Source organism: Vanellus vanellus (genome assembly GCF_965231255.1).
Source record: "Vanellus vanellus genome assembly, chromosome: 5".
Classification (NCBI taxonomy): domain Eukaryota; kingdom Metazoa; phylum Chordata; class Aves; order Charadriiformes; family Charadriidae; genus Vanellus; species Vanellus vanellus.
In genome coordinates, this window is record NC_138910.1 from 19,834,018 (window position 1) to 19,861,479 (window position 27,462).

A 27,462-nucleotide genomic window follows, 5' to 3' on the forward strand; every position below is an offset into this window, starting at 1 on the left:
TTTGCATAGAATTTTTAATGATAAAGATCAGTATGATTTTGCATGCTCTGTCCTGTTATGGCTTGGACATGATTAGCAGTGGGGTTTTGGAGAATCCCACCAGAGCCTCTGTAGTCTCTGCTGGAGAGCCAAGGTTTGAACTTCCGATGAAGGGCAGCAGCCAGTGGCAGTCAATACATGAGAAACCTCAGTAATTTCTACCACCGTAGGAGACTGTCCAGGAGGGTTCTCATAACGGTGGACTGCCACCACCACTGAGAGGAGGTAAGTGTTTTATGGCACCAGCTGACCTCCGTGAAGGCTCTGGAGTATTTGCCCCTAAAATGTAACATAGAGGAGTTATGATTCTTTACAATTAGTTTTGTAATAAAGTTGATGTAACTGAAGCTGCAGTGTTATATCGAATGTGAACGACAATCCAGATTTTGCTTGCCTCTTTCCTTACGTGACCCTGTAATATGCCGTTGTGAGATGAGCCTGCCAACTGAGGACTTGAAAGCAAACAGGAAAAAATACCTTTCACTAAATGAACCTGATACAAAAGTCTTAAAATTCTCAAAGTTTTTAATTAAAAAACATTATGAAGAACAGAAAAAGGTAGTCATGAATAAATTAGTCAAGCTTTGTCTCAAAACACGAGAATATTTGCTGTTCAAAAACAAAAAGCACATTAGCTTAAATGTCCAAGGCTGTAGTAAGCGTTGAAAGCATGGAAGCATGTATAGAAAACAATTTGTCAGTGTGCAACAGAAGAATGTTTTTAAATCATTAGCAAAATGTGCCAATGTAATTTCAGGTTACAGAATACTAATTATAAGACTTTCTTTTAATCTGAAGTTTGTATTACGTATGTAGAAAGCTTTGGAGCAAGTAGATTATAACTGCTGACAGTTAAGTGTATTGTAAAGAGCTTAAAACACTGAAATCTTTCACAATGAATTATACTGGGAATGAAACAAAGTCAAGACTTTTTCAAACTTAGTAGATATGAGTTATGTTTTGAAGATTGAACAGTGAAGAAAAAATTGGCTTTGGTGGTTCTGTCTGGAATGTATTTCAAATGTACAAAGACCCAATACTTTACTGAAACTGGTTTCTTGGAAAACAACAAAGTTCATAAATTATTAAAATAGTTTTCAAAAAGAATATGCATATATACATATAATGTCAGATTAAAAAGAAACAATTGAAAGTTACGTTAGCCAAGAAGTGAGATATCTTAAACTATGAAGCAGTGTCTTCTGTTGAGTCATCTGGTTTTATTTAAGTGCCAGTATGTGACACATTTTGGCTGAGAACCTGGCTTTGTTCTTTCAACTTCTGGAGACCTAGGCTTGTGTCCTTCCTAATGTCAAAAGTGAAAAAAACCCAGAAATTGTCTGTCTGAATCTGTCCTTAATAGTCTTTGACAGTTGTGCATACGATAAAATGCACTGTTCAACGAAATTCTGTGTTTAGTGAAAATCAGCTTATGTTCAAGATTGCTCTAAGAGTGGAATAGCAGTAATATGAAAAAGATAGTATTGAAGTGCATTTGTAAGTTGGTAAATCTGAAAATTATACAGTGACAGAAGGGTTAAGCACAGACAGAGCAGGCAGACAAAATTATACAGGGATTCATCGTAGTCTATATCATCATCCTCACATTTACTATGGATTTTCCTTACAGGAGTTTCAGACAGGTTGTGCTGCCTGGGGAGAAGCATTGCCTATAGAGAGAATATAAGCATAGTTTTTTCTACGCTTTATTTACACGAGGAAGTGATAGATACTCTCCGCACTAAATCTGAATCCACTAAACCTCCATAGTGCTTCTTAGCTCTCATTCCCCATGACCACCAGGTTGTAACAGTACCTGGAGGCTGAAGGAGGTTGCAAGGAAGACAAATGTGCTTCCTGCTCTTGATGCATAACTTAATATGAGGGACTGTGCTACCGAAGAGAGCACATCCAAAATAGTCCCTTAATTTATGAATCATTCTGATTTAATTGAACACGCAGAAATGCTTAGCTCCCTCTCACCATATACCCCTTCTAACGCATTTCTGCCGAATAGTAGGAGGCTGTATTCATGGGAACTGGGGGCGAGGAGGGGAATGAAAAAACATTTCAACGAGCAGGTGCAAGAAGAAAGATAGAGAAAATAAGCGCTGTGAGACCAGCTGATAGCACACAGCGCTTTGAAGTAAGTCAGAAAAATACATTAGGATTTTTATGATACAAGAGAATAAATTAGCAGTGTTTTGAAGCAGTGAAGTATGAAAGGAGGTATAATAAAAGCCAAAGATGCAACAACTGAATCATAGAGATGCTGGGACATTTAAAGGCCTGACACACTCAGACATGAAGTGCTCCAGACTGCTTAGTTAACCAAGCATGGGATGAAGCATTATTTTTTGTCATAAGTTATAATGGTATAATTTATAACTTCATCCGTGAAGTACCATTACGTGCAGATCTTGCTGTGCTATCGCTGGTTCAGGGAGCTGCGCAGTGCACATAGTGCTATGGGGCTGTGCAGGCCCCACTCAGAGCGGACAGGTTCCTAGCCAGTGAAAAACAATTTCGTAAATGCTTTTCTTTGTATCAACATGCCTAGAAAACACCTGTATTCAGTGTAATGCCCATGGCTGTAAGCTTCCTGGTAATCCCTTTGAATTCCGGCTGGGAAAGCTGTACCAGCTACTTTCTGAGGGAATGTTTCTGCAGAGAATAGATTTTTTAGAATATTCTGATGGCAGCTCGTAGGCTTTTTTTTTTTTTTAAATCTCCTACTGTCACTTTTCAAAAATAACCCAAGTGTTCTCAGTGTGCAGATTCAGAGCTTGTAGACAAATGATATATAGAATATGTAGTTAGTGAAATAAAAAGGGGTAGAGTCCTGTCATTTGAGGTCACAGATCAATTGGGTTTTGTTTTTGTTTTCCCCACACCTGATTCTTGCTGTCAGGCTGTTGCCTCTTGATGAGATGAGGTTGCACAAGATGTTTCCATTTTGCCATAATGATGTGCCTTTGAATTGCATAATTTGCAGATTACATGGCTTGCTCATGGAGAGGCTTTTTTAGGTAGTAAAAATTGTATGCTAAGTGATTTCAAGATCTAGATTTCCTCCATCTTGCCTCATAATTTTTTGGAAGAGAAGGAGAAATCCAGTGAAATTATCAACTCTAGTTAAAATTACAGTAATGCTATTTGCTTTATTGAAGAGGTTTACTGTTCTCAGCTGAAATGCTGCTGTTGTAATTAGTGCCACAGTTTCATGCCTGCTTTAAGCTCCCCTCCTCCACAGCTTTCCTAGTGGTGCAAGTATGGTGGCTACTCTGTGCATTAAATTAGGGAATTGATACAAATTAAAACTGTTTTGGCATAAAAGCTGTTTCTAGCCTACAGCAGCTCCTTGGTGCTGTTTGCTGGGAGGGTGGTGGGTGCCAGCCCCAGTGGGACGAAGGACCACAAGCTGGCCGAGACTGCTCCATCAGCGCTTGTGGGTTCTGGTGGCACTGAAAGTGCGGTGCAGATTTCCCTTTGCTGGTAGGGTTGCACTTGCTTGGTATGTACGGGGATTTTAGTGGCAATTTTTGCTGGTTTTTGATGTCTGCTTTTTGCCTGGAACCAGTGAAACAGCTCTCTTGTACTTGCAATTATGAGTTAAATATATTCATATTCCTGTTTTAGAATGGGGTGGAATAGGAAGACTTTAGTTCTCAGCAGGGTGTCTTTAAGGACAGGTTTTATGAGGGTGAAGTGAACACAGCTGTGAGGACTGGGATTTGATTTCAGCCTCCTGTGGTGTCTTCTAGGACTAGATGCTCTTGGGGCTCGTGTAAGGTTTGGTTTGTTCTTTTAAGAAATCTGGCTTTAATAATCTCTAGTTTTAAGGAGGCTTAAATTTGTAATTCATGATATTGGATGTGGCAAGGGAAGCTGAGCAGCCCTGGAGGTGGGCCTAACAGGACTCTACTCACAGTTCTGGAAAGGCTCTCTGAAGGTAATGCAAGCGAAAAAGTGAATTGCAAAGGGGGACTTCTCTTGGTTACTAGAGGGGCTTGAAGAAAGTGTAATGAAAGGACTCAGCTCGCTATATTTGGTAGCTAACTTCAAAGGGGTATTAATGGGGCAAATTTGTTTGTAAAGAGTATGGCTGTTAAGAGAGTTCTCCTACCCTTAACTGTAGGCTTTGTCTGCTGAAGGATGAACTTGAAAATGTAAATATCTGGGCAGCTGTGGAACAGATTGCAGCAAATCTGGATTAAAATAATGTATCATAACTGCAGTTTTAAGAATCTAGCAAAAAGAAGAGAATTGAAGCTTGGGAATTGTCCACATTGTCAGGTCCAAAACATAAGATTATTTGTCGTCGCCCTGAGGTGATGGAAACAATTCAGGTGAAGAAAATGCAGAGAGAGCTTCCTGGAAACAAGATTATACATACTGGGATAAAGTGCCAGAGGAGCAAGCAAGGAAATATTTTCTCCCAACGTAACACGTGATTTCTAAGGTCTGTGAAGAGGTTTTTCAGAAATTTGCTGTATGGCTTTTTACTATTTTATGTGTACTTTAGTAATGTAATTTTTTTTTTTAATTTTTACTAAGTTTTCTAATTTTAAAAAAAAAAAGTAATTTGTGGTCCCTACCTTTACTGATTGCTGAGCTGAAGGGCAAAGTCCAATCTGCACAGGAAGGAGGTGGGGGTAGAGCCCCATACACCACTTCCTTGGTGAGTGCAAGCAGGAGGATGATGAATGTTTGTCTGCATGTGAAATAATCCTTTCTTTTCTCTGATCCTTTGAATTTTCGACACCATTTCCCCTCTGTTTGAAAGGAGTTGTTATGGATGTCGACTGTGTTACAAATGTTCACTCCCTGTCTGCAGTCTGTCCTGTGCAGTGAGCAATCAAAAAAAAAAAGTTTGTATATTTAATATTACTTTAATGTGAATGTACAAGAGCAGTAGGCATGAATTAAGGCTTGTCTATCATGTTTACCATCTTATGTGAACTTCTGTAATGTAAATTTTATTTTAATATTTAGCATGTTTTCTGAAGGTAGAAAAAGTAATTTTTCACTCCTACTGACCTCAATAAGAAGCATTAGCCTACTAATACTACCCTGAAAAGCCTTTCTAAAGGCTTAGAAATACATAAACCTGTTCTGATAGAGTGTTACCAGAAATACATATTTGCACCCTTTCTAGAGTTTATCAAGAGCAGAGGACAAAATTTGGAATACATTTTATATGTATCCAAGGCTGTGTTTCTGCGTGTGGTATGTCTTGGGCAGGTTGCGTGCAGTTCTACCTGATGGCAGGGAGGTTTGTCTCGGGAGAAACCCGGGCACGCACTGAATGGTGCAGTGGAGCAGGTTTTTTGCTGGGTTGAATTTATGTGGAGAGACTGAGAATGATCCTGCTGTCTTACTGCATCCCAAGTCTTGATTTCACCTTGTTCCCTTAGGCGGGAGGGAGCAGTCCTGACCCGGAACTGGGGTTGCACTTGAGGATGTTTTAAATGGGGGAAGTGCCGGTTGTGGTTCTTTCCTATGGTTCTGCAAAGTGGGGTGGTGATGTAGGCCGCCATTCCCCCCTGCCTGCACTCAGTGCTGTTCCAGGGAGCAGCTTTTTGTGTTGCCCTGTGGGAATGAGGTTATTATCAGTTCTAGCTTTCAGTTCTGCTGTTTTGGCATGTCTATGCCTATATCTTGCTTTAGTTTTAGGGATGTTAATGACTTCACAAAAAGTCATAGTAGTGAGCACTGTGTCAGGTTGCTGCAGGGTCGCTTCCTTTCTGCAGCAGGTTCACAGTGTGAATTTGTGCTTTCAACCATAGCATATCCACCAGGTCTTAATTTTTACCCTTTTAACAGTGGAGTTATACAGATTTTTAAACCTGGAATACTCAGGTTTTCCACGCGTACGATGAATTTGAGATATCGGAGGTAGTTTGGATGTCTGTGTGAGTGCTGCACAGATGATGTGAGCACAAGCCCAGAGAAACCCGGGTGTAACACAGCGTTTAGCAGGAGGCTCCTGTGGGCTGGTGGAGCCACAGCAAACAGAAAGCTGCTTCAACTTGTTGCCAAAAAGGCCAATGGAATCCTGGGCTGCATAGGGAAGAGTGTGGCCAGTAGGTCGAGGGAGGTCATTCTGCCCCTCTACTCTGCACTGGTGAGGCCACAACTGGAATACTGTGTCCAGTTTTGGGCTCCCCAGTTCAAGAGGGACAGGGAACTGCTGGAGCGAGTCCAGTGAAGGGCAACTAAGATGATTAAGGGCTTGGAGCATCTGCCTTCTGAGGAAAGGCTGAGAGAGCTGGGACTCTTTAGCCTGGAGAAGAGAAGGCTGAGGGGAGACCTTATTATGGTGTACAAGTATCTAAAGGGTGGGTTGAAGGAGGATGGAGCCAGGCTCTTTTCAATGGTTCCCAGTGACAGGACCAGGGGCAATGGGCACAAGTTAGAACACAGGAAGTTCCGTTCAAATACACGGAAACACTTCTTTACGGTTCAGGTGCCAGAGCACTGGCACAGGCTGCCCAGGGAGGTTGTGGAGTCCCCTTCCCTGGAGCTTTTCAAGACCCGCCTGGATGCAGTCCTGAGTAATGTGCTCTGGGCAATCCTGCTTTAGCAGGGGAGTTGGACTAGATGATCTCTAGAGGTCCCCTTCCAACTCTGAAAATTCTGTGATTCTGTGAACTTTTCCTGACTGAGATGGCTCTTAGCTGAGCATGGGTGGTTGTTGATGATGCTCGTCCTCCTGTCATGTACCAGACTTTCTGCCCAGTCCCAGCTGGTCTTGGAGAATTTCCTGAACTGGTGACGAGCCGTTTGCTTGGGACAATCATCAGCTGCTTATTGTGGCACTTTTAAATTCAAATTGTTTCTAATATCTCTGTGCTCTGACATAAAACAACTGCAATGATAGAAGTACTAGTGTAACAAATTAGTTCCATTAATGTAATTTTTTTAGCTTAATCTGGGTTACTTTCATTACCTTTTAGAAATACCAATAATATAAAGGATTTTTTTACATGGGCTGTACTACTTGAGGTAGGGATAGACACAGATAATATTCAAGCCAATTTCTGTTTTCCTAGACTTCAAAAAAATTTGAGTGTCCTAGTTTGCAAATATTATGCTTCTACACTGAAGATTAAGTTATCACAGTTTGACAGTCAGCAACTGAAGTATTCCTTCATACTGTTTTTGAATCACATATTACTCATTTTCCATATAACACGTTAATGACATATTTGGTATTTATTACTTCTATGAATAAGAGCCAAAGCCATCTGGCATTGCTCACATGAGCAATGCTGTTAACTCAGTTTTATAAGTAGAACTAAAAGATTTTTTTTTTTTAATTTTATTGTGTTCCTATTGTTTAATTCTCTTAGGGTTTTGTCCTTGAAATAAAATTATGGTACTATAAAACAAATAATAACTTTTTTTTTTCCCAGTTTCCAGCTTGGTGTCTGAAAATCAAGCTGTGGCTTGCAGTTTTCAGACACCAATACAAATTACAGCAGCAAAAAAAAGATAGCCAGAATCTAGCAGCTAGTTTTACTGGTGTGTTAGCAAGGAAGAAGAGAATATATTGCATATTTTGGCGTTTATATAGATTCTTCACTCTTGTCAGTCAAGTAGCTGTGTTACACAGAAGACTCAGTAAGAGCAAATCACAGCAGTAAGGTGTTTCCTTGTTACTACTCACCTCAAGGGATTTCTGATGCTCTGCTTTCCTTCCCACGCTGAAAGTGTGCATTTGCATGAGTATCATAACTGTCATAAATCTGCAGCTCTGCTGTACAACACTACTTAACAGTAGCTGCTGCTGTAAATCAGTTCTAGTGCTGATTTTGTCAAGAGTACAGGATGTTCTTGGAAATGCTTGTTCTCAGATTTTCACTGCAGTCCAGCTCTCTACCAAAGTGGCTTGTTTTTCATGTTCTATCACTAGTCATATGTGCTTGTCCTTTGCAAGTTCATATCTCGCTGAATTTTGTCCTTGTGGTAAATAGTCTTAAGAAGTTGCACACTTCTTGACCAGAATGTACTCTCCAGTCTTGATGTTTGTATTTACCTTATCCTTCTCTAGAATGCACCAATATGTGGACATGAGGAACATAAAGAATTTGGAGGGAAAAAAAAAACCAACAAGGTAGAGGGAGGCTGGAAGGTTGTTTAGAATAGAGGTTGAAATGGTCTTAAAGAAAAAAGAGGAATGAACAGTGAGAGAGAGGAGTAATAAAAGAAAAGGTAAAGTGGAGGAGGTTGTTGCTGTTCTTTAATGATTCACCAAAAGTAATTTCCATCCCCTTAGCTGTCCCCCCTGCAGATCCGTTCTCTGGACTTTAGTAGTAGCTAAGCCCATCTCTCTCTCCCTCCCTCCTCTCTCTCTCCCTCCTCTCTCATACTTCTTCCTGGGTTTAATTTCCTTGCTGGGTGAAGAAGTAAATAGGCTTTACCGTACTATGTATTGTTACACTCTGTTTAAGCAAATAGACCTCAGGTGAAAATTGTCATGTATTATTTTTGTTTCATTGATGTAGCAAGTTTACTACTACTGCAAAAAAGGTATTTTTACTGCTGAATTTAATCTCCTGTATCAGTGGCCCATTTAATTATTTTTGATCAGTGCTGGATATGCTCTTTAGTTAGCAATCAATTAGTGCTATCATCTTGGTTTTTCCAAAATTCAGAGAGCTTGAGGATCCTCTACAATGATGCTCTTCACTGCTAGGTGGAAAATACTGTAGCTTGTCTTAAAAATATGGTTGTAGAACAGAACTTCATTTAAACAATGTTCAAGGAATCGCCGAGCTGTTCTGCTGGATAATCAATTTTTTGGTTGACTGGCAGCGTGGCCCCTATCAGCTCTCACAAAGGACTTTTGGTTCCTCTCAGAAATCTAAAATACATTAGCAGGAAAATAACTGTATTTCTGGAGAGACTGGGTTTTGTCCAGAATTTGTTCATTTGAGATTTGCATGTAAATAAGGATAGGATTTTCTTTTTTTTTTTTTTTTTTTTAGACTTAGAACATTTGAGCTATGAAGACTGAATATACAAGTATGTTAAGGTGATCCGTGATTTCTGGAAATGTTCTGAGTGATATGAAAAAAGAATAGTATGTCTCCAAAATATATTTAATGGTCTGCACTGAAAGTTTATTAAAGAAAAAAAAAAGGTAATAGGAATGTAAAGGGAAGACAGAGACAGGAAGATTAAAATGGGGAAGTTGGGACAGATAAACAACTTGTTAACCTGGAACAGCCTAACCATGTAGAAAGTTTACAAAGGGGCAGGGGATGGTAGGTGTAGATAGTGATGTATTTTTGAAGTTCCCAGTTGTATATTGACATCAGAGAGGTTACTTTTGCTTTCTTTGTCCTGCTAGGTAAACAAAGAATGCACATTTAGTACACTGGCTATTTGACCTGAGCTAGATCTGTAGATTTAGGCTTACGATGTGGCAAAGTGGTTTTTGTAATGCTGGAGTAAAAGACTTTTGTCAGCTCTATCTATGCTATCTGTGCTGCCTTTTTTCTCCTAGATACCATTCCAGCTTCCAGTAGTCACTACTTCTGTACATCACATTCTATCTTTAGATCAGTTTGTCTAATTAGCAGACTAGACAACTACAGTAAGTAGAGAGGTTTCAATCTGAAGGTGTTTGTGTATAAATGCTCTTACAGCATAAGTATAATCATGTTTTCTGCATGGCAGTAAGTGATACGGATGAGAGAGTCTGGATAATCTCATGAAATTTTAGATACTTGCTTGCTCAGAGCAAAAAAACTTGGTGTTCTGGGCTTGATAATTTCATTTTTCCCCAGATACCCCATCACAAAGGGTGCAGTTTATTCTGGGAACAGAAGATGATGACGAGGAGCACATTCCTCATGATCTCTTTACGGAGCTTGATGAAATTTGTTGGCGTGAAGGAGAGGATGCGGAGTGGAGGGAGACAGCAAGGTGAGTGTTTTCATAAGTTGTGTTTTGGTTGTTGGCATATTGAGGAATGATTTCAAAGCTGTGGCAACTCAGGAACAGATTTTGGATGTAAAGCTTAAATAAACCCATAATTTTAATCCTTAGACTGCTAGTATTACTACAGCATTTGTCGTTTCCCCGAGCCAAATGTTTTCATCTGGATTTATGAAATTTAGGTCAGAATGAATATCCAGGGAAAAATCAAAGTAAACATAACATATATATGAATGAAAAATTACTGGTTTTATTCATATTTTAGCTCATCATTTTAAGAAACTTTAGAACTTCATAGTGGGTTTGAATCCTCAGTAAACTGATATAAAAAGATTAAAGCAAGGAATGAGAATACTTTTGGAGCAATAACACTTTTACATATTCTAACTATCAAAGAACAGTTGATTTTGAGACTTTGAATATTCAGTGTTGGATTATGTTCTTTCCGCAAAATTAGTGCGAAAAGACTGTTTAGATTGCATTTCTGCTGAAAAAATAAATATTGGAACAGAACTTTTTTTTTTTCCCCATGTTTGTTTCCTTGAGCACCTAAATAGGAGATTATTTGCTTAGTTTCATTAAGACTTTACATTTCCCATCAAGCCTTGCTTCATTTTTTCTTCTTGGTACGTTAGTTTTCTCTTTCCCTGCCAGTATTTGTTGACAGTGTTCCTCAGCGGTGCCCAGAAGTCTATGGACCAAATCTTTGGTGTCAGTAGGATAAAAACTGTGGAATTTCTGAAAGGATTGTGTGGAAAACTATGGGTGTAGGCTGTTTGGCATGAATATAGCTGTTAGCTTTCCCTTTAATTTTACTGCAAATTCCTGCTTTTGCAGAGGGTCACAGAATTTTCTATGACCTTCCTTTCCTTTATGTATCCATAGGAGGCACAGGCAGATGCTAAGTATAGATCTTTACATGTAGAAAATTCTCATATGGGGATTGTGCTGTAGAATGAGTGTAGTGGTGTTCCTAAATAATCTTATTAATATTCAGAGAGAAAAAATCTAATCAAGTTAATCGTCTGCAGTGTTCTCATACTGATTAGGAATATATAGGACCTCTTCTAGGAAGGGTATCAGCTTCTATTGTAATTAAAAATAAAAATCACTGTGGCTTATGTTATTTTTAAGCAGGGAAATAGTAGTTTCTTTAGTTCAACTAAAAAAAATCCCGTAGCAAATCATTGAAGACTTGGGTTTCTGAAAAAATAACAATTTTTATTAACATAAATACTTAATCAAGATCAAATTTGAAAGGACTAGATGAAACAAATAAACTTCTATTTAGATTGATCTGTCTGTGTGTACAGCCTTTCCAGTTGTCATTTGGCAACTAAAGAATCAAAAATGTCTTTTAACAGAAACAAGCTGAGATTGTTTTTTCCCGTCCTTTTTCAACAGTCAAGAAAACTATTTTTTGAGCTCAGGAAATACAAGAGTGAAGTATAATAGCTAATAGTAAAAGTTTCTTTAGCTTTAGAAATAAGGTGAAAACAAAGAAAGAGTGGAGCTGCCATGCAGAAAGAACTGGTCAAGATAAACAATCTTTTTCAGTTTGGATCCAAAAATTTCAGCCAACATGGCTTGACTGGCTGTTAGATGGCAGTAAAATGACCAAATTCAAAATGAAGGCAAGAGGCAAAATGCTTTACCAGTGCAATATCTGTGCAATAATTTCCTAGAAAGCTGAGAGAACATTTATTTCATGGGTATGGTAAACTCCGTCTTTCTGTGAGTCTATCAGGTGAGTTGTACTATAGCAAACACAGCAACACTTTTTAAGAAAGGATAAAAATGGTCAGAATGAACTGAGGCCTGATAGATTTCAGAGCTAGGCAAGGTGTAGAACAATATTTGAAGGAAAGAATTATTATAGACTTAGAGCTAAGTAGAAAATTGGATAAAATGCAATACAATGGTGTATCATGTCAGACAAACTTAATAATGCTATTTAATCAGATAATTGATTTTTGTTTTTCTGACAAAGAAAAACCAGTAGATTGATTTTTTTAATTTTTTTTTTTTAGTCAAGCATTTGATATGATGCAGCAATGGGAATTTATTACTTAAACTTTGTTTAAGTGTAAAAGTTATATTAGTGGGTAAGGAACTAATTCAAGACATGCAGCAGGTCATGCTGAAAGATGAAACTATTAATGTGGAAGGTAGAGACAACTGACTTCTGAAGAATTAGTAAATGGCTTTATTCTTGAATGACAAAAGATAAATTATAGTAATGAAACTTGCTGATGATAAAATATTAGGAGATATTGTTACTCTAGAAATAGATAAGGATATTATACACAGAGAACAAGGTGTCTTTGAGTAGAGTAATAGATGGTGTTTAAAATGCAAGATCATATACTTACAAACTAATATCATTCATTAATTGCCATTAATGAGAGTAATGGCACTAAGTGGTTCTGTATTCATTTGCCCAAGCTCTGCAATGGACTGAAGGGTTGAGTTCACTCTGATGCAGTAAATCTGTATCTTCATGTTTTCAGTTTGATTGAAATTGCATATACAGTTCAGCAAACTGCGTAAAACTGTTTGAGACATTTTGTTCATATCAAAGGGAGCCATGGATAATATTTGACTGAAGCTTGGTGTAAACAAATGTCAAATAGTACCCAAATTTTGTTCTGCTTCAATAAACATGCAATGGCTTTGAAATTGGATTTTCCAAAACTGAGTGAAGCTAGCAAGGAGAGGACTGTTTCATATTATTCCCCACATGGGCTTACATATTATACTGCTATTGATCTAAATAGTCTTGGAAAAGTAATGCTAAAATAGAACAGAAAATTGAATTTTAATTATATACATATAATCCATTTATGAAGAAGATTTTTCATAAGAACATTAGGTGTTATCAAACATAAACTCATGATTTTTCAAGATGAAAAAAAAATCATAAATGCTAATCTTGACTGACTGCCTGCAGAGTACAAGGCAAAGACCCTTACACATTTTCAGCTAGACCCATAGTTTTTGGCTGAGCTACTGTTAAGAAAATATATTCAACTAAGATGCCTGGTCCTGGTGAAACTCCTCTATTCCTATTTCATTTGTTTGGAAGAGGTAAGTCCTTTTCTAGACTTTTTTTTTTTTTATTGTTGTTCTTTTTCCTCAGCAGTTAGGAGACTCCAAGGTTTGCCATTCTCCAGTTCCCGTAACATTTCTCACGAGGAAAAGCATTCCTGCAGATTAATTAGCAGGAGCAAGAAAGCGCACTGCGGTTACAGCCTATTCCATTCCAAGATCTGTACTAGGCTGTCCCATCCATGGAATCAGTTAGCGAGTAGAATGGAGTAACTTCCTTATGTTGATATAGTGATAAAATTAATTATTTTTTTTCCCATTAATTGATTTCAAGCCAGAAGAAACACATACCTCTTAAAATCAGTAGTCAGTCGCTATTAATATATTTTTTTGTACGTAGCCCAGCTGTACAATCGTGTAGAGAATGCATGATGTATAGTTCCTATCCTGAAAAAAGTATTTCCAGTAAGTTTGTGGAGAAACACACTGAGGCAGTTTATTTTATACACACAATAGTATAATTGCAAAATGCAGCTATTAGGAACGCAATTCATGTTCAAATCTATCCTTATAGCCTCTTGTGGTCATGGCTGGAAAGTAGTGCCTGATTTGTAGCAGGTTTTACCCAAACTGTTGGGATTCTGCTAATATCTGCTAATATCAAATGAAAATTTTGCGAAAATATCACTACGTTTTTGGAACAGAAAAGAATATGTAGTAAGGAGGAAAATAGAAAGACAATTTGGAACCAATGGGAAAGCGTTTAGGCTTGAATTTTAATGAAACAGTACAGCTAAGAAAATAAACCTCTGTCCATAGTTCAGAACATAAATTGTTAGTAGTGACTAGAAAATGGAAGTACTGGGGAAAAACTATGGAGTGCAAATGCATCTCCCCTGGATCAAAAATCTTCTTCCAAAGAAACTAGGTCACAAAAAAAAACAGGTTTGTCACTTCTGCTTTCTTTCTGATATGCTTGTTTACTTTAGTTCATTTTCTAAACAGCACAGGCAGGCCAAAGCTCATGTGGAAATTTACACAGATTGTAAGATTACATTAATAACCTTGACTCTTGAGAGGGTTGTAAGTGAATACATACACAAGCTTTCTGCTGCAGACACAATAGACTATCAAATAGATCACCTTGAGCTCACCCACCTCATATTGTGCCCCAAAATGTCGTCACTGAGTCTACAATGAAGCGTGCGCACTCTTTTATTGACTCCTGAAACATCGATGGAGATGACTTTAGAAGATGTAACGTGTATGTGTATGTGTATGTACACCCCCCCCACCCCCCCCCCCAGTAACACTTTTCTTCCAGTAACATTCCCTGCTGAAAGTCCTGTTGTCATGTTTTGTTCCTGCCAGTGTGCTATCAGAGGAACTGAACTGTACCACGGATATGTCTGTGCTAGTCTTTACCAGTAAAAGAAAACCATATGAATGAAGCTGCTCTTCTGTGTGATCAGACACAACTAAGATAGCTCTAAATATCTTCCAAGCACGTGGGGTACATGTGATATGAACTCAATATACAAATAGGGTTGGTGTTGTTTTCTGGGAAATTATGAAAGGCTTTTATTTATCAACCATATCAATTTCAGGCGTTAAGCTGCAAAAGTAAATATACTGAAATTTGTCTTTTTCTCTGAGAAATTAAAAAGAGCAGAAAATGGGCAAACTTGGGATCCATGCCTGAATTTGGATTTCAAAGCCATTTCTATCCTTGAATCCTGTATATGAATTCAGAGGGCTGTTAAAATGGTATTATGATTTTTAAAACCACTTGAACACTTAGAAATGAATAACTATGTGTAAGATTAGAGATTTGTTTTTTTTTCTGCTGCTCTTTCTCGTTTGATATGTTAAATAAGGATTATCTGACATAACAGGGGAATAATTCTGAAAAGATAAAAGGTGATAAACATGATTTGCCCTTGATGAGATGAGTAAACTCACGTGATGCTTTTTAAAATCAAAATAGAAGTTTATTACAAATGTAAAATTCTCTCATCTGGGTATGATTTATGCTTATGTACTAGCCTTTTGGCTCATTAAGTAACAATGTATGATAATGTTTTAAACACGTAAGTTTTAGTAACAGTAGGAAATTTGATGCAACCCATAGAATTATGCTATTCATACTGATTGAAATTCAGATGGAGATGATCGCGATGGCAAGTATGATTATTTGAGCAGTAGCAATAGTGTCCTGTGGATTTTTGTGGTGTGTAAGCTTTGATGTCTGATTGACACTGTAAACGGTAATTAAAGCTGTTTTCATGATTTAGACTTGTCTGCGGTCCCTAGTGAGATATGAGCTCTGGTTACGAGCCTGCCTCTGTCCAGTCACCTGTCTTAATGAAACTTTTAAGAACGTGTCTTTTATCATTCATTTAAAATCTGCTTAGAATTGGTTAGTATATTCAAAATAGGTAATATCAAGAACAGACTGCAGCACTATAATCAGATAAGCAATGTTGAAGACTATTTACATGAACAGAAGGTAATGACAGTATGAGGTTTCTGATGAGACTCTAAGAATCTATGCTTGGATCATTGCTTTTAGGATATATGCAGCATGATTTTTAATCTTTTATCAAATCGGCATAAAACAAGATGATGTTACATCAGAAATAATTGGGAATACCCAAATGCAAAGATCGTAATCTTATAAAACTCCTAAAGAGATTAGAAACATGCACAAAACCAGAGGTATAAGAAGATAAAAATGTAAGATAAAAATTTGCAGAGCCTTAGGAGACAATAGTTTAAGCAGGGCAATTAATGCACCATGTTTGTGATGTTATGGCCACAAATAGGTCTAGCATATTTTTAGCTTGGAAACATGAGTGCCATGCATAAGCTGGGAGGAGCCGCCTCTTCTTATGGAGTTCAAGTGCAACTGCAAAATGAAAAAAAATGAAGAACTTTTTTTTCCTTCTCACGTGCTTCTTGGTAACTTTCTTGAGTTGTTGTACCTCATAGCTTTGAATTTGGTGGGGGTGGGGTGTGTTAATTTGTGTTTGATGTCCATTCGGACACGGTTTTGAAAGTCTATTTGGAGAATCTCATGTGCATATGCAAATTCAATTTCATGGTTCAGCTCTGTGGAAATTTTTGTGTGGGCTGTGTCCTTTTTGATCCTTCTCTAGAAGAATGAAAAGGTAAAGGAGACAGCCTAGCTGGGCTGAGAAGAGAAGAGAGATTGCAATGGAGGGAGTGGAGAACAGAAGTCTGATGGAGAGGAGGTCTCATGAGCAAAGATGAGATACAGAAACTGGCCAGCACGGAGGAAATGGAAGGAAAAATCTTTAAATACAAAGAGGAGGAGAAGGCTAGACACAGGAGATTGGAGATTTTGGAGGAGCCAAGGAGTTGTGTATGTAAATAACGGGAGAGTGATTAGGAGGCAGCTGGTACAGTTAGAAGAAACGGAACGCATCAGGAAGGGTGCAGATATACTGGTGATGAGTGGGTCATTGCAGTGGTGGCTGCTTGCAGGATGCCATCAGAAGGGGAAGAATCTGGCACACAGGGACTGAAAGGAGGAAGGTATCATAAATATGGGTACAAATGCATATTTTACAGGTGGGAGAAGAGCTAGGCAGGTGGGCCAGGAACAGAGGTCAGCTGTGTTACTGGGCTGCAAGGTCTGGTAAAACTGGAAATTGCTCAACTTTAGAGGTCTTAAGGCTCTACGCTTCCCTGCTGTCTGGAAATAAGTGTGGAGGTGCTGTCAAGGTGTGAGGCTCTGCTTGACTTCTCTGCTTGGTGGTCCATATAAAATAGCTGAGTGCTGGTGAGTCAAGTTATAGATGCTTTTGCTGTGGCTGCAGCTGTTCCAAGCTTGCCAAGCTGGCAGGCTGCGTGGCTCCACACAGCAACATGTGTGTATGCTTGAAAGACTTGATAACTTTAATTTAAAACACTTTTGCATATGTCCACAGACTTCCCTCTCCTTTTTTTTTTGTTTGTTTATTATTATTTTAACATTTTTAGTGTAATTTCTATCAGTAAGCAAAAAAATTGTGCAAGAAAGTTCATCCAGCTGGTTAGTGACAAAAGACTTGATGCTCTCATGCCAGTTTCATGGGTCCTTTTACTTCACTGAAGTGTCTCCAGATTTACACCGAACTGGAGAACAGGCGGATGAGACTCAAAATGTAGTGAGTGTTGCTACTGGATTCTAAATTGTATTTCATGTTATTCACAAGGCTGTTTTGCCTGAGTAAAGCCCATGTTTTGGGGCTTGAAAGATTGTTCACAAGTGTTTACACATTGCTTGTGTATGCATGTATGTGCCTGTGAGGTTTTTCATTTCAATGGACTGAACTTTTAAATGGAAAATATTCTAAATTTTGGTTAATATTTTACTGCCTTTATGAATAGCTTAATGCAGTTAAGTAACTTGAAACTAAGAAAGTTCATAACAGTGTCTTTTGTGAAAAGATTATGGTGGTGATAATGGATGGATTCTGTAAAGTGTGACTATGTCAGTATATTTAATTTAAATGAGAAAAGTCTCTTCTGTGTTGTGTTTAGTTCAAAGTGAAGACTAAATGGAGAAGGTTCTCCTGTGTTCTTATTATGTATAGCTTTTCTTTTTCTCTACCACAAATTCTTCTCCTCTATCCTTTTCATACTACATGTTATTCTATAGTAGAAATATCACTCTATGCCAAAGAATTACTCAAAGTTTTTTGTAAAGTACAGTAATGATTACTTAATACACTTTTCTCTTCATCTCTGGTCAGAATTTATCTTCAAAAATGGTACAATACAGCATTATATGGGAAGGAGCATGCAAGGCAAGTTTCTGATATTTCCTACAAAGAAAGAATACAGTGAAATCCGAAGACGTGTTTAACAGTGATTTTTCAATATCCATGGAAGCAATTTATTTTTCATTTCTCATGGACAGTGGAGTTATAAAATCGGTTGTTTGCGCAGGTGGTTGAAGTTTGAAGAAGACGTAGAGGATGGTGGAGAGAGGTGGAGCAAACCATATGTTGCCACACTGTCACTTCATAGCTTGTTTGAGCTGAGAAGCTGTATCCTGAATGGCACAGTTCTTTTGGACATGAGAGCTAACTCCATAGAAGAAATTGCAGGTATGTATCGATGTTCCATTTATTAGTTATGAAAAGTAATCATAAAAATCAAGTGCTTACGGTATTGCTTACAAGAAAGCTATTGCATAACAATGAGTTGAGTTTAGAAACTCCTGGGAAATATTTTATTCAATATATTAGAAAATCATCTAATGTCTGACACAACTGGTAAATATATTTTTTATATTTTTTTGTATAGACTTTGCTATTTTCAGAATCAATTTTTATGTAAAGGACAAAACTACAACAGAGTAGAGAGGAAAGTTTGGATGTATTTCATTAGAACTTGCACGTTCTCTGGTCCTCCTGTGCCACCTCACATTGTGAATGATGTGTGTGCTAACTTCCACAAACTTAATCTACTGCTGTGCTAATTGCACACTATCTTAAAAAAAAATTAAATTATGGAATCGTAGAATGGTTAGAGTTGGAAAAGACCTTAAAGATCATCTAGTTCCGACCACCCTGTCATGGGCAGGGACACCTTCCACTAGACCAGGTTGCTCAAAGCCCCATCCAACCTGGCCTTGAATGCTTCCAGGGGTGGGGCATCCACAGCTTCCCTGGGCAATCTGTTCCAGTGCCTCACCACCTTCACAGTAAAGAATTTCTTCCTAATAGCGAATCTAAATCTACACTCTTTCTGTTTGAAACTGTTACCCCTCGTCCTATCACTATGTGGACTTGCAAAAAGTCCCACCCCATCTTTCCTGTAGGCCCCCTTTAGGTACTAGAAGGTCCCTATAAGGTCTCCCCAGAGCCTTCTCTTCTCCAGGCTGAACAACCCCAACTCTCTCAGCCTGTCCTCACAGGAGAGGTGCTCCAGCCCTCTGATCATCTTTGTGGTCCTCCTCTGGACTTGCTCCAACAAGTCCCCATCCTTCCTATGTTGGGGACCCCAGAGCTGGATGCAGTATTCCAGGTGGAGTCTCACAAGAGCAGAGTACAGCAGGAGAGTCATTTCCCTCAACCTGCTGGCCACACTTCTTTTGATGCAGCCCTGGATGCAATTGGCTTTCTAGGCTGCAAGAACACATTGCTGGATCATATTGAGCTTCTCATCTACTAACACCCCCCAAGTCCTTCTCCTGACGGCTGCTCTCAATCCATTCTCTGCCTAGCCGGTATTTCTGCTTGGGATTGCCCTGACCCAAGTGCAGGACCTTGCATTTGGCCTTGTTGAACCTCATGAGGTTTGCACGAGCCCACCTCTTAAGCCTGTCCAGGTCCCTCTGGATGGCATCCCTTCCCTCCAGTGTGTTGACAGCATACAGAACTTGGTGTCATCAGGAAACTTGCTGATGGTGTGCTCAATCCTGCTGTCCATGTCACTGACAGCACTGGTCTCAGTACCACCTCCTGAGGAATGCCACTCATCACTGGTCACCACTTGGACATTGAACCGTTGACCGGAAATCTTTGAGTGTGGCCACCCAGCCAATTCCTTATCCTCTGAGTGGTCCATCTGTCAAATCCACGTCTCTCCAATTTAGAGACAAGGATGTTGTGTGGGACAGTGTCAAATGCTTTGTACAAGTCCAGGTAGATGACGTCAGTTGCTCTTCCCTTATCCACCAATGCTGTAATGCCATCATAGAGGGCCAGGCATGATTTGCCCTTAGTGAAGCCATGTTGGCTGTCACCAATCACCTCCTTATTTTCCATGTGCCTTAGCAGAGTTTCTGGGAGGATCTGCTCCATGACCTTGCCAGGCATAGAGGTGAGACTGACCAGCCTGTAGTTCCACAGGTGTTCCTTTTTCCCCTTTTTAAAAATGCACGTTATGTTTCCCCTTTTTGAGTCAGTGGGAACTTCCTTGGGCTGCCGTGACTTCTCAAACATGATGGATAGTGGCTTGGCAACTTCATTCTCCAGTTCCCTCACGACTCGGAGATGAATTTCATCAGGTCCCATGGACTTGTGCACCTTCAGGTTCCTTAGGTGGTCTTGAACCTGGTCTTCTCCTACATCGGGCGGTTCCTCGTTCTCCCAGTCCCTGCCTTTGCCTTTTGCGACTTGGGAGGTGTGGTTAGAGCCCTTGCTGGTGAAGACTGAGGCAAAAAAGTTGTTGAGTACCTCAGCTTTCTCCATATCGCAGGTGACCAGGTCTCCTGATTCCTTCTGGAGAGGGCCCACATGTTCTCGAGTCTTCCTTTTATCACTGACATACCTATAGAAGCTTTTCTTGTTGCCCTTGAAGTCCCTGGACAGATGTAATTCTATCTGGGCTTTAGCTTTCCTAACCTGATCCTTGGCTGCTCAGACAATTTCTCTGTATTCCTTCCAGGCTACCTGTCTTTGCTTCCACCCTCCGTAGGCCTCCTTTTTGAGTATGAGTGTGTCCAGGAGCTCCTTGTTCATCCATGCAAGCCTCCTAGCATTTTTGCCCAAGTTGCTCTTTGTTGGGTTGCATCGCTCCTGAGCTTGAAGGAGGTGATCCTTGGGCCCCTCTCCTGTCCAGGGCTGCGTCCCATGGTACTTTACCAAGCAGATCCCTATGAGCATCCCTACTCATGATGAAGTATTTGTCACAACTGCATAACATGAAAACAGTTTAAAAACCACGTCTCTGAGTTGAGAGTGAAATCAAGAACAATAATACCAAGTGTAAGTTTTTAGAAAATTTCAAGATGCATTATCTTCTTTAACTGAAGTTGAGTGCATTTTTTCCAATAACGGTGTATTTGGCAGTTGTAGTTCTAGAGCTTTTGAGAACGGCAGAAGCAGAAAGCACGAGAACGTAATAGATGAGTCTTGTCTCCCCTAAGTATAAGTCAGATTGAGACTGAATGCCATTTTCTGCATTCCTGGTGTTTCCCATGAAGGCTACTGCAGGGGCCTTTTTATTTTTGGCAGTGCATTTGTTACTGTAGTAAGGAAGGTTGTTAGGGGCTGTGTGTACAAACCTGTAATGCATGGCCTCATGCATAAGGAGTCTTAAAACTACAAGGGTTGCATAGTCGTGCTAGAATCATGCGATACAGTCTGGAATGTTTATTTCCCTTCCCAAATACAGCAGCTAATTTGAGTAAGATCATATATAAATATATTTGTTAGTAGACAAGAACTGAAGATAAGTTTCTCTAGTCTATCAAGACAGGGATAATGTAGGTATTAGGATATAAATGTAATTATATTAGACTTTAAACTCATCGTTAAAATGATACTACCCCATCCAAGGGCCCATGTGCCCTAGAGAGTTTCTAGTGCTGTGTCCTTGCTCTTGTTATTAAAGAAATCTCTCTCCCTTCCAGCAGAGAAGACACAGAGCAGAGAGCTGTACTATTTTATATTCTGGGGTCTCTAGTTTTCCGTTCATTTACCCTTAGTAAGGGCTAGTTTCGTGCTTATGATGGTTATTGGACCAGTATCCTTGCATATCTTGCGTCTACTTAAAAGTTTTACCTTGCTTCTACCTTACTCTATTTCACAACATTTCTGAAAATGGTGCTGTGTCTGTAAATCGTACATTTGATATTTTATACAAATTATAGAATCAGAGAATAGCAAGATTTTCTAATGCTCAAGATTATCAAGAAAACTGCTTATTATCAAGAAAACTGCTTTATGGGTGATAATGGAAGTTTATGTAAGGACCAGATAAAATTTATTTTAATTATTTACATTATCAGGTAAGGGAGATATTGTTCAGTGGGCTATATTTAACACTGGACTTAAAATTGGCACAGCTGGTGGTAGCTGCTTTTTGCATTTACCTTTCCCAAATTGTTTATGTCAAACTGACGCAAGATATTATTAATCCAAATCCGCAGAAACTTGCGTGGGTTTCTACTGTGTGCTGAGATCTGACTCTCCCATGAATCACGGTCTGAATCAGAGCTTCAAAATTTGTCTTGATGATGATAAAATATAAACATGAAGAATAAAAAGCAGCTGATTTGAACAAAGGTATTTATCAGTATGCTGCATTATTATTTATTAAAAAAAAAAATCATGAAGTACTTAGATCAGCTGCTTGATGTTCTTTTATTACTTTTTTTGCTTAAATAGTACACTAGGATTTTCAAGCTTGAGTTTTACATTTTTAATCCAAAAATCACTCAAATTCTTCTGCAGTGGGCTAAGAGATCCCTTCCAGAATTGATTTTATTTAAGTAGGTAAAAAATTAAGGATTAACACCATAAAAATAACTTCAGAAAACTTCCTTTTTCTTTTCTCTCTGTTTTTGGAAGATATTTTATATGAATTCATATTTATAATCTCTTAATCCTTAGTTACTGTAGTCATTTTGTTTGTTTGTTTAGTTAACGTGTCCAAGAATTCCAGATACTTTTGTTTTGAAACTCATCACAGATGTAAGTTGTCCTTCAGTAGAGAATTTGATGAGTGACTGTAATGCTACTTTGAATCGGTCCTGCTTCTGGGATAGCTTGTTTTGTTGACTAGGAAAACTTGTTTCTTCTGAGACGAGCCTTTAGGATGACTTTCATGAATTGGCATCCACCATTTCAACTTTAAAAGTACCTGTTGTTGTGGCAGATGTGGGTGTATTTTATTTGTTGTTTTATTTCTTTGAACCGGTAGGCATGTCTTTCTGATAAGGTGATCTGACACATGATAAGGTTTGCATGGGTCTTTTTTTGTCTTTCAGAGAAGATTTTTTTTTTTTCCATCTTCACATTCAGTAAGCAATGACGTAATTTTTTTTTTTTTTAAACAACTTTGCATCAGGTTCTTCTAGCAAGTGAGTCATTCTCTAAATTACCCACGTTCTGTATCAGGTTTCTTTGAAGAGATGTTTTTTCCCTATAAATAAAGTTGCTATTCCCTTTGCTTTCCTTTATTATTATTATTTGGGTTGTCGTAATGTTGTTTTCCTCTCCCTCAATCAAGTTCCTTTGTAATTTGGTACTCTAATGCTACATATATAGTTCCTGCTCTCCAGTACTTACCAAACGTTACAAAGAACATGGCACACATTAGGCAGCGCTGTGAGGAGGAAAGGCTTTAATAGTAGTGGTGACAAGCACGCCCCCAAGATATGTGTGCTAGGTTTGTTAGAAATTTGGTAATTCCAAATAATATGACAGGCTGCTCTTTTTCCATGTACACGACTGCTGGACCTGAAGACTAGACAGAACTTGTTCCTCTTAGGAATTTCTTTCTTGTCTGTTCTACTCAGTTGCTATTCACTGTCAGTAGTTCTAATCCTGCTTATCATGTGCTATACAATGCAAACATTGTTTTCACCCTGGAGTTGGTATGTATTCCAGTTGTATCTGACAGTCTTGACTTTAGAATTTAAAGAAATGCTTGCAGTCACCTGTCGGCTTCAGTTTTGTTCAACATTTAACTCTTATTTTGCTTGCTAGCAATTCTCATGCGGGGCTAGTCCAGTGATCCTGATGGTCACTTCTGGTTGCTCTTTTCAACGCTGCTGTATATACTGCATGTAGAAGAATTTGCAAAACTAGATTGTACGCTGTGGCCTTAAGTGGTACTCCCAAATTAACTTGACCTTCTGATTCATAGTTTATTACTATGGGTTTTGTTTTTTAATGCAATCTGTTGATAGTTTTACTGCATTACTATAGTGCAACATATCTTTTGAGAACAAATAAACTAGTCATGCACACATAGTTCCTTTTTGCTCGCCTGAACAGTTTACTAGGGAGAAATGTATGTTGTGTATTTGTTGGTAATGTCTTGTTATCTGGGCTATATTCCAATATCAAATTATATTTCTATAAATGCCATGCCAGTCTTCGTGTCCTTGAAATTTCCTTGCTAAATTGAGACAAAGAATTCCTATTTGTTTTAGTCAAGGCTTTTAATCTATAAACACTTATTCACTAAGGCATTAAAATCTCAGCACTTAGTCCTTGAAAATTTCTTTTATTAAAGTCTACATTTTAAGACCTTAATGGGCTTGTAGTAAAATCTGCAGATGAAAACCATCTTTTATACTGTTTGTATGGCTTTCAGAACATTTTGTTTTTCATCCCTGGAAACTCTGATAGTTCTGCGTAAAAATATTTTGGCACCAGTGATGTGGTGAGAATTTTTAAATCATCCTGTCTTCCAGCATGTCCATTCTTTATTAGCTTCTTTTTCATTCCAACTCTGTCTTATTAGAAAATGACTTGATCTACAAGACTTTAAATTTCTTTGGACAGACACCCAATTCTCTTTGTTGATAAAGAGCTTGTTTGTACCTACGATTCTGAATTCACAGACAATATCTTATTACAATAAAGACTTCTGAGATGAATTTCCAACACCACCATCATGCAGCGAAACCTGTTCATTCCTGAAGGTTCTCAAATCATTCTTGAATTTTGTAAGATGAATTTTATTTTTCCCTTGAAAAGAGCTCGATTCCTCTGCTGAACTTTATCCTGTTTAAAAATACATTTTTATTAAACATATTTTAGAGTTTTTTTTTATTACTGTTTTTAAGACGTGACATTCTTTTTTCATATGTCTTTTCAGTGGCTCCTATATCAGTAAGCTAGCACTCCATGCACAAGGAATTCCTTTGAACATTTGATGTAGTAATATTTTATCGATCACTTCTGTATAGAACATATGCTAAAAGGAAGTCTGAAAAATCTATGTAATCAAAACAATTTATTTTGGAACTTGTCTCTTGAGGAGGTATTTGCCAGAATCTGGCTGCACCATTAGAGAGCAGCTTCACTGTGTTGTTCAAGTTGGCAGATGAAAATGTTCTCTTTTGATATTTTCATTTAGTTCCTTTGAAACCATGTAGATTCTCAGATTACCATCTGGTTTTTTGATTGTAACCACTGAAAGAACCCCAAAGGTTCTTCTACTTAACATATGATGCCATTTTCTGTCGTTTGGTTCAAAAACTGTTCGGTCCAGCCTTTAATGGCAATACTTTCTTTACAACATGAATCACAGATATCGCATTTCCTTGTAGTTGTGCAGAGTGTACTGTGAACAAATGTCAAACCTTGTCGAATACAAACTGTGGCCTCAGTCTTGCACAGTGGTGCTTTGGTGACTTGAAATATTAGATAGTCCCATTTTTTTAAATAGCTTAAATGTAATAATGGTTTGTTTATTTTTTAAATTAAATTTTAAGTATTCCCATGCTTTCCAATCCAGAGATCTGACTTTTTTTTCCCAAGCAGTCTTTCGTGTCTTCCTCACAATCAAATTTTCAATCTGTGTAACAGCTTAATCTTGTGATTGAGGTCACTGGACTCTGTGCTCAACAACTCAGGGCATTACATCCCAAGTGTGCAATTTTATTGATTTTGGTAATATCATCTTAAGCTTTCAATCTGAGCAAGTCTTCTTTTGCCTTTGTTTGCTTTAGGCTATATTGCTCCATAGCAATGATATATTTAAACTTGCTCCAGTTTAGATTTTATTTCACTGGAGCCTTTTGTTTCAGCTGCGACACTCTGGTTGTGTTATGTTTCTGACAGTGTTTTTGTGGTAAATTTAACTTTTATTACAAACACTGTGACAAAGCATGGGATTGCCTGTGAGCAGTCTGCTTCTCTGCTTGACCCTACACATCTTTTGTTCAGCTTTCACCTTCTCACTTACCCAGGTTTTTGCACTTGCGTGCATTATTTACAGCTTACCATGTGGTGATTACCTCTGCAGAGAAACCTTTATCAGGTTTTATTCTTTTGTCTGTGGATACATTGTAAATCTCTTACCAACTTTCAAGTAGCATGGCATTCTTTATTTTCTGTTTTGGATTTTCCCATATTAACCACAAATCTGGAAATATTTTAGATTGCACAAGTCAATCTCAGCTTTCATTTTCTGTGTAGAGAATGTCACTCATGGCTCTTGTTCTGTTCAGAGATGCAAAATATATTGTTTTATGAGGTCTCCATTGTTCTTTTGGTAGCATCCCCTGTGCCATAGCTCTGACTTAGAACTGTGCTTGTGCTCTGAGCTGCAAGCTGGGAATTTTAGCCTCATCTCTACTATTTACGGTTTTGTGAAATGCTTGCTCTTGTTATTCAGTAAAATTGCATGCTGTTACTTTAAAAAGTGGACAGTTTTCACTGTCCGTCTTTCCTTTTCAAGTATTTCAGCTGGGAAGTTGAACAAAGTAATTTCAGGTAGAGCTGGAAACAGAATCCATCTCTCTCTGTTCTGGAATGCTCTGCCTTCTTGGATGAGAGGGCTAAATCCGCTGGCTTAGATAGCTTGTTTATAATCACTGTTGTAAACACTGTAAACAGGTCTTGGTTCACAAATGCAGCCCGAGAATACTCATTGTTAGTTTTCTATTACTCCTAGTGCCCAACTCACTAGGGAACTGTATATTTGGGTTCTTATTAGAGACAGGGTAAGATAAAGGACAGCATTTCAACTGAATGTCTTCCATAAAGCACTGCTTTATGGTTGCTTGTGTTTTCTTCTCCCCTGTCTTTAAGGAAAAGAAAACAATCATGAACCAAACACACACTGGCTTTAAAATTAGGTTTTGTAGTCAACTATCACTGCAATCATGACATACACAAAAGCCCGTGTGTTCTATTTTTTTTTTGTCATTAATTGCTCATTATGTCCTGCAATGGCATAGTTATAAAATTTGGAAGATTGAGAGGTGTAAATACTGGCAACGTTGCTGGTGCATACTGAGTTCAGTTACTTCTGCTGTGAACTGTCAGTGCCAACCTGCATCAGGAGAATTATCAGCCCAGCAATTCGAAACTCATATTTCATCTGGTTAAAAAAAACCCAACAAAACAAAACCAAAAAAGAGCTCTGGATCTTGTTTCTTTACTCACCACTGCAAAAGTCAGGCTTAGTCTAGCTTGTTTACCTGTTAGTAATTTCTTTTTGGACTTTGGACAGGTATTTTGGTGCAAATACAGTTTACTTCCTATAAATTTATTCTGTGTTTCACCTGGGAGTTTCACGTGGTATTGTAGGCGAGGTGATGGGCACACTGTAAACCTGGAGCAATGGGGAATGAGCTGTGGCCACACTTGAGTGTCTCCTTATTGCTCATTTGCTTGGACCTGGGATGGCTGCACGTGGATCTGGCTGCATGTCTCTCTACAAAGCTGCAGTGTGTAATAGATGTCTCCAGAGTGAGTGGAAGCAGCCAACCTGCTTTTGCATCCTTGCTGACCCTAGGAGTGGGACAGATGCAGTTTGCTGTGCTGGGCAACACAGGAGCCACATTTGAACTCGTTTGAAGTGTCTCCACCCCTGATGCTGTAATTCACAGCCTGGGTAAATTGTTCACAGGTGATGAGGAGTTGCATTTGAGTTACTACAGTAGCTTGTTTAAGTACTCACATTGCTCACATTTACTCACAATGTCAATTTTATGTGAATGAC

At 38.5% G+C, this 27,462-nt stretch overlaps 1 protein-coding gene across 3 annotated transcripts in view; it reads left to right on the top strand.

The window, feature by feature from the left end:
• SLC4A10 (solute carrier family 4 member 10) overlaps positions 1-27,462 on the top strand; it is a gene marked incomplete at its 5' end in the record, with an annotated part of 167,080 nt that overhangs the window by 78,035 nt on the left and 61,583 nt on the right. For all 3 annotated transcript variants that reach the window (XM_082483719.1, XM_082483720.1, XM_082483718.1), the window contains 2 exons: positions 9,837-9,975; positions 17,992-18,152. In XM_082483719.1, the coding sequence (XP_082339845.1) occupies positions 9,837-9,975; positions 17,992-18,152 (300 nt within the window). The remainder of the gene's footprint in view (positions 1-9,836; positions 9,976-17,991; positions 18,153-27,462) is intronic.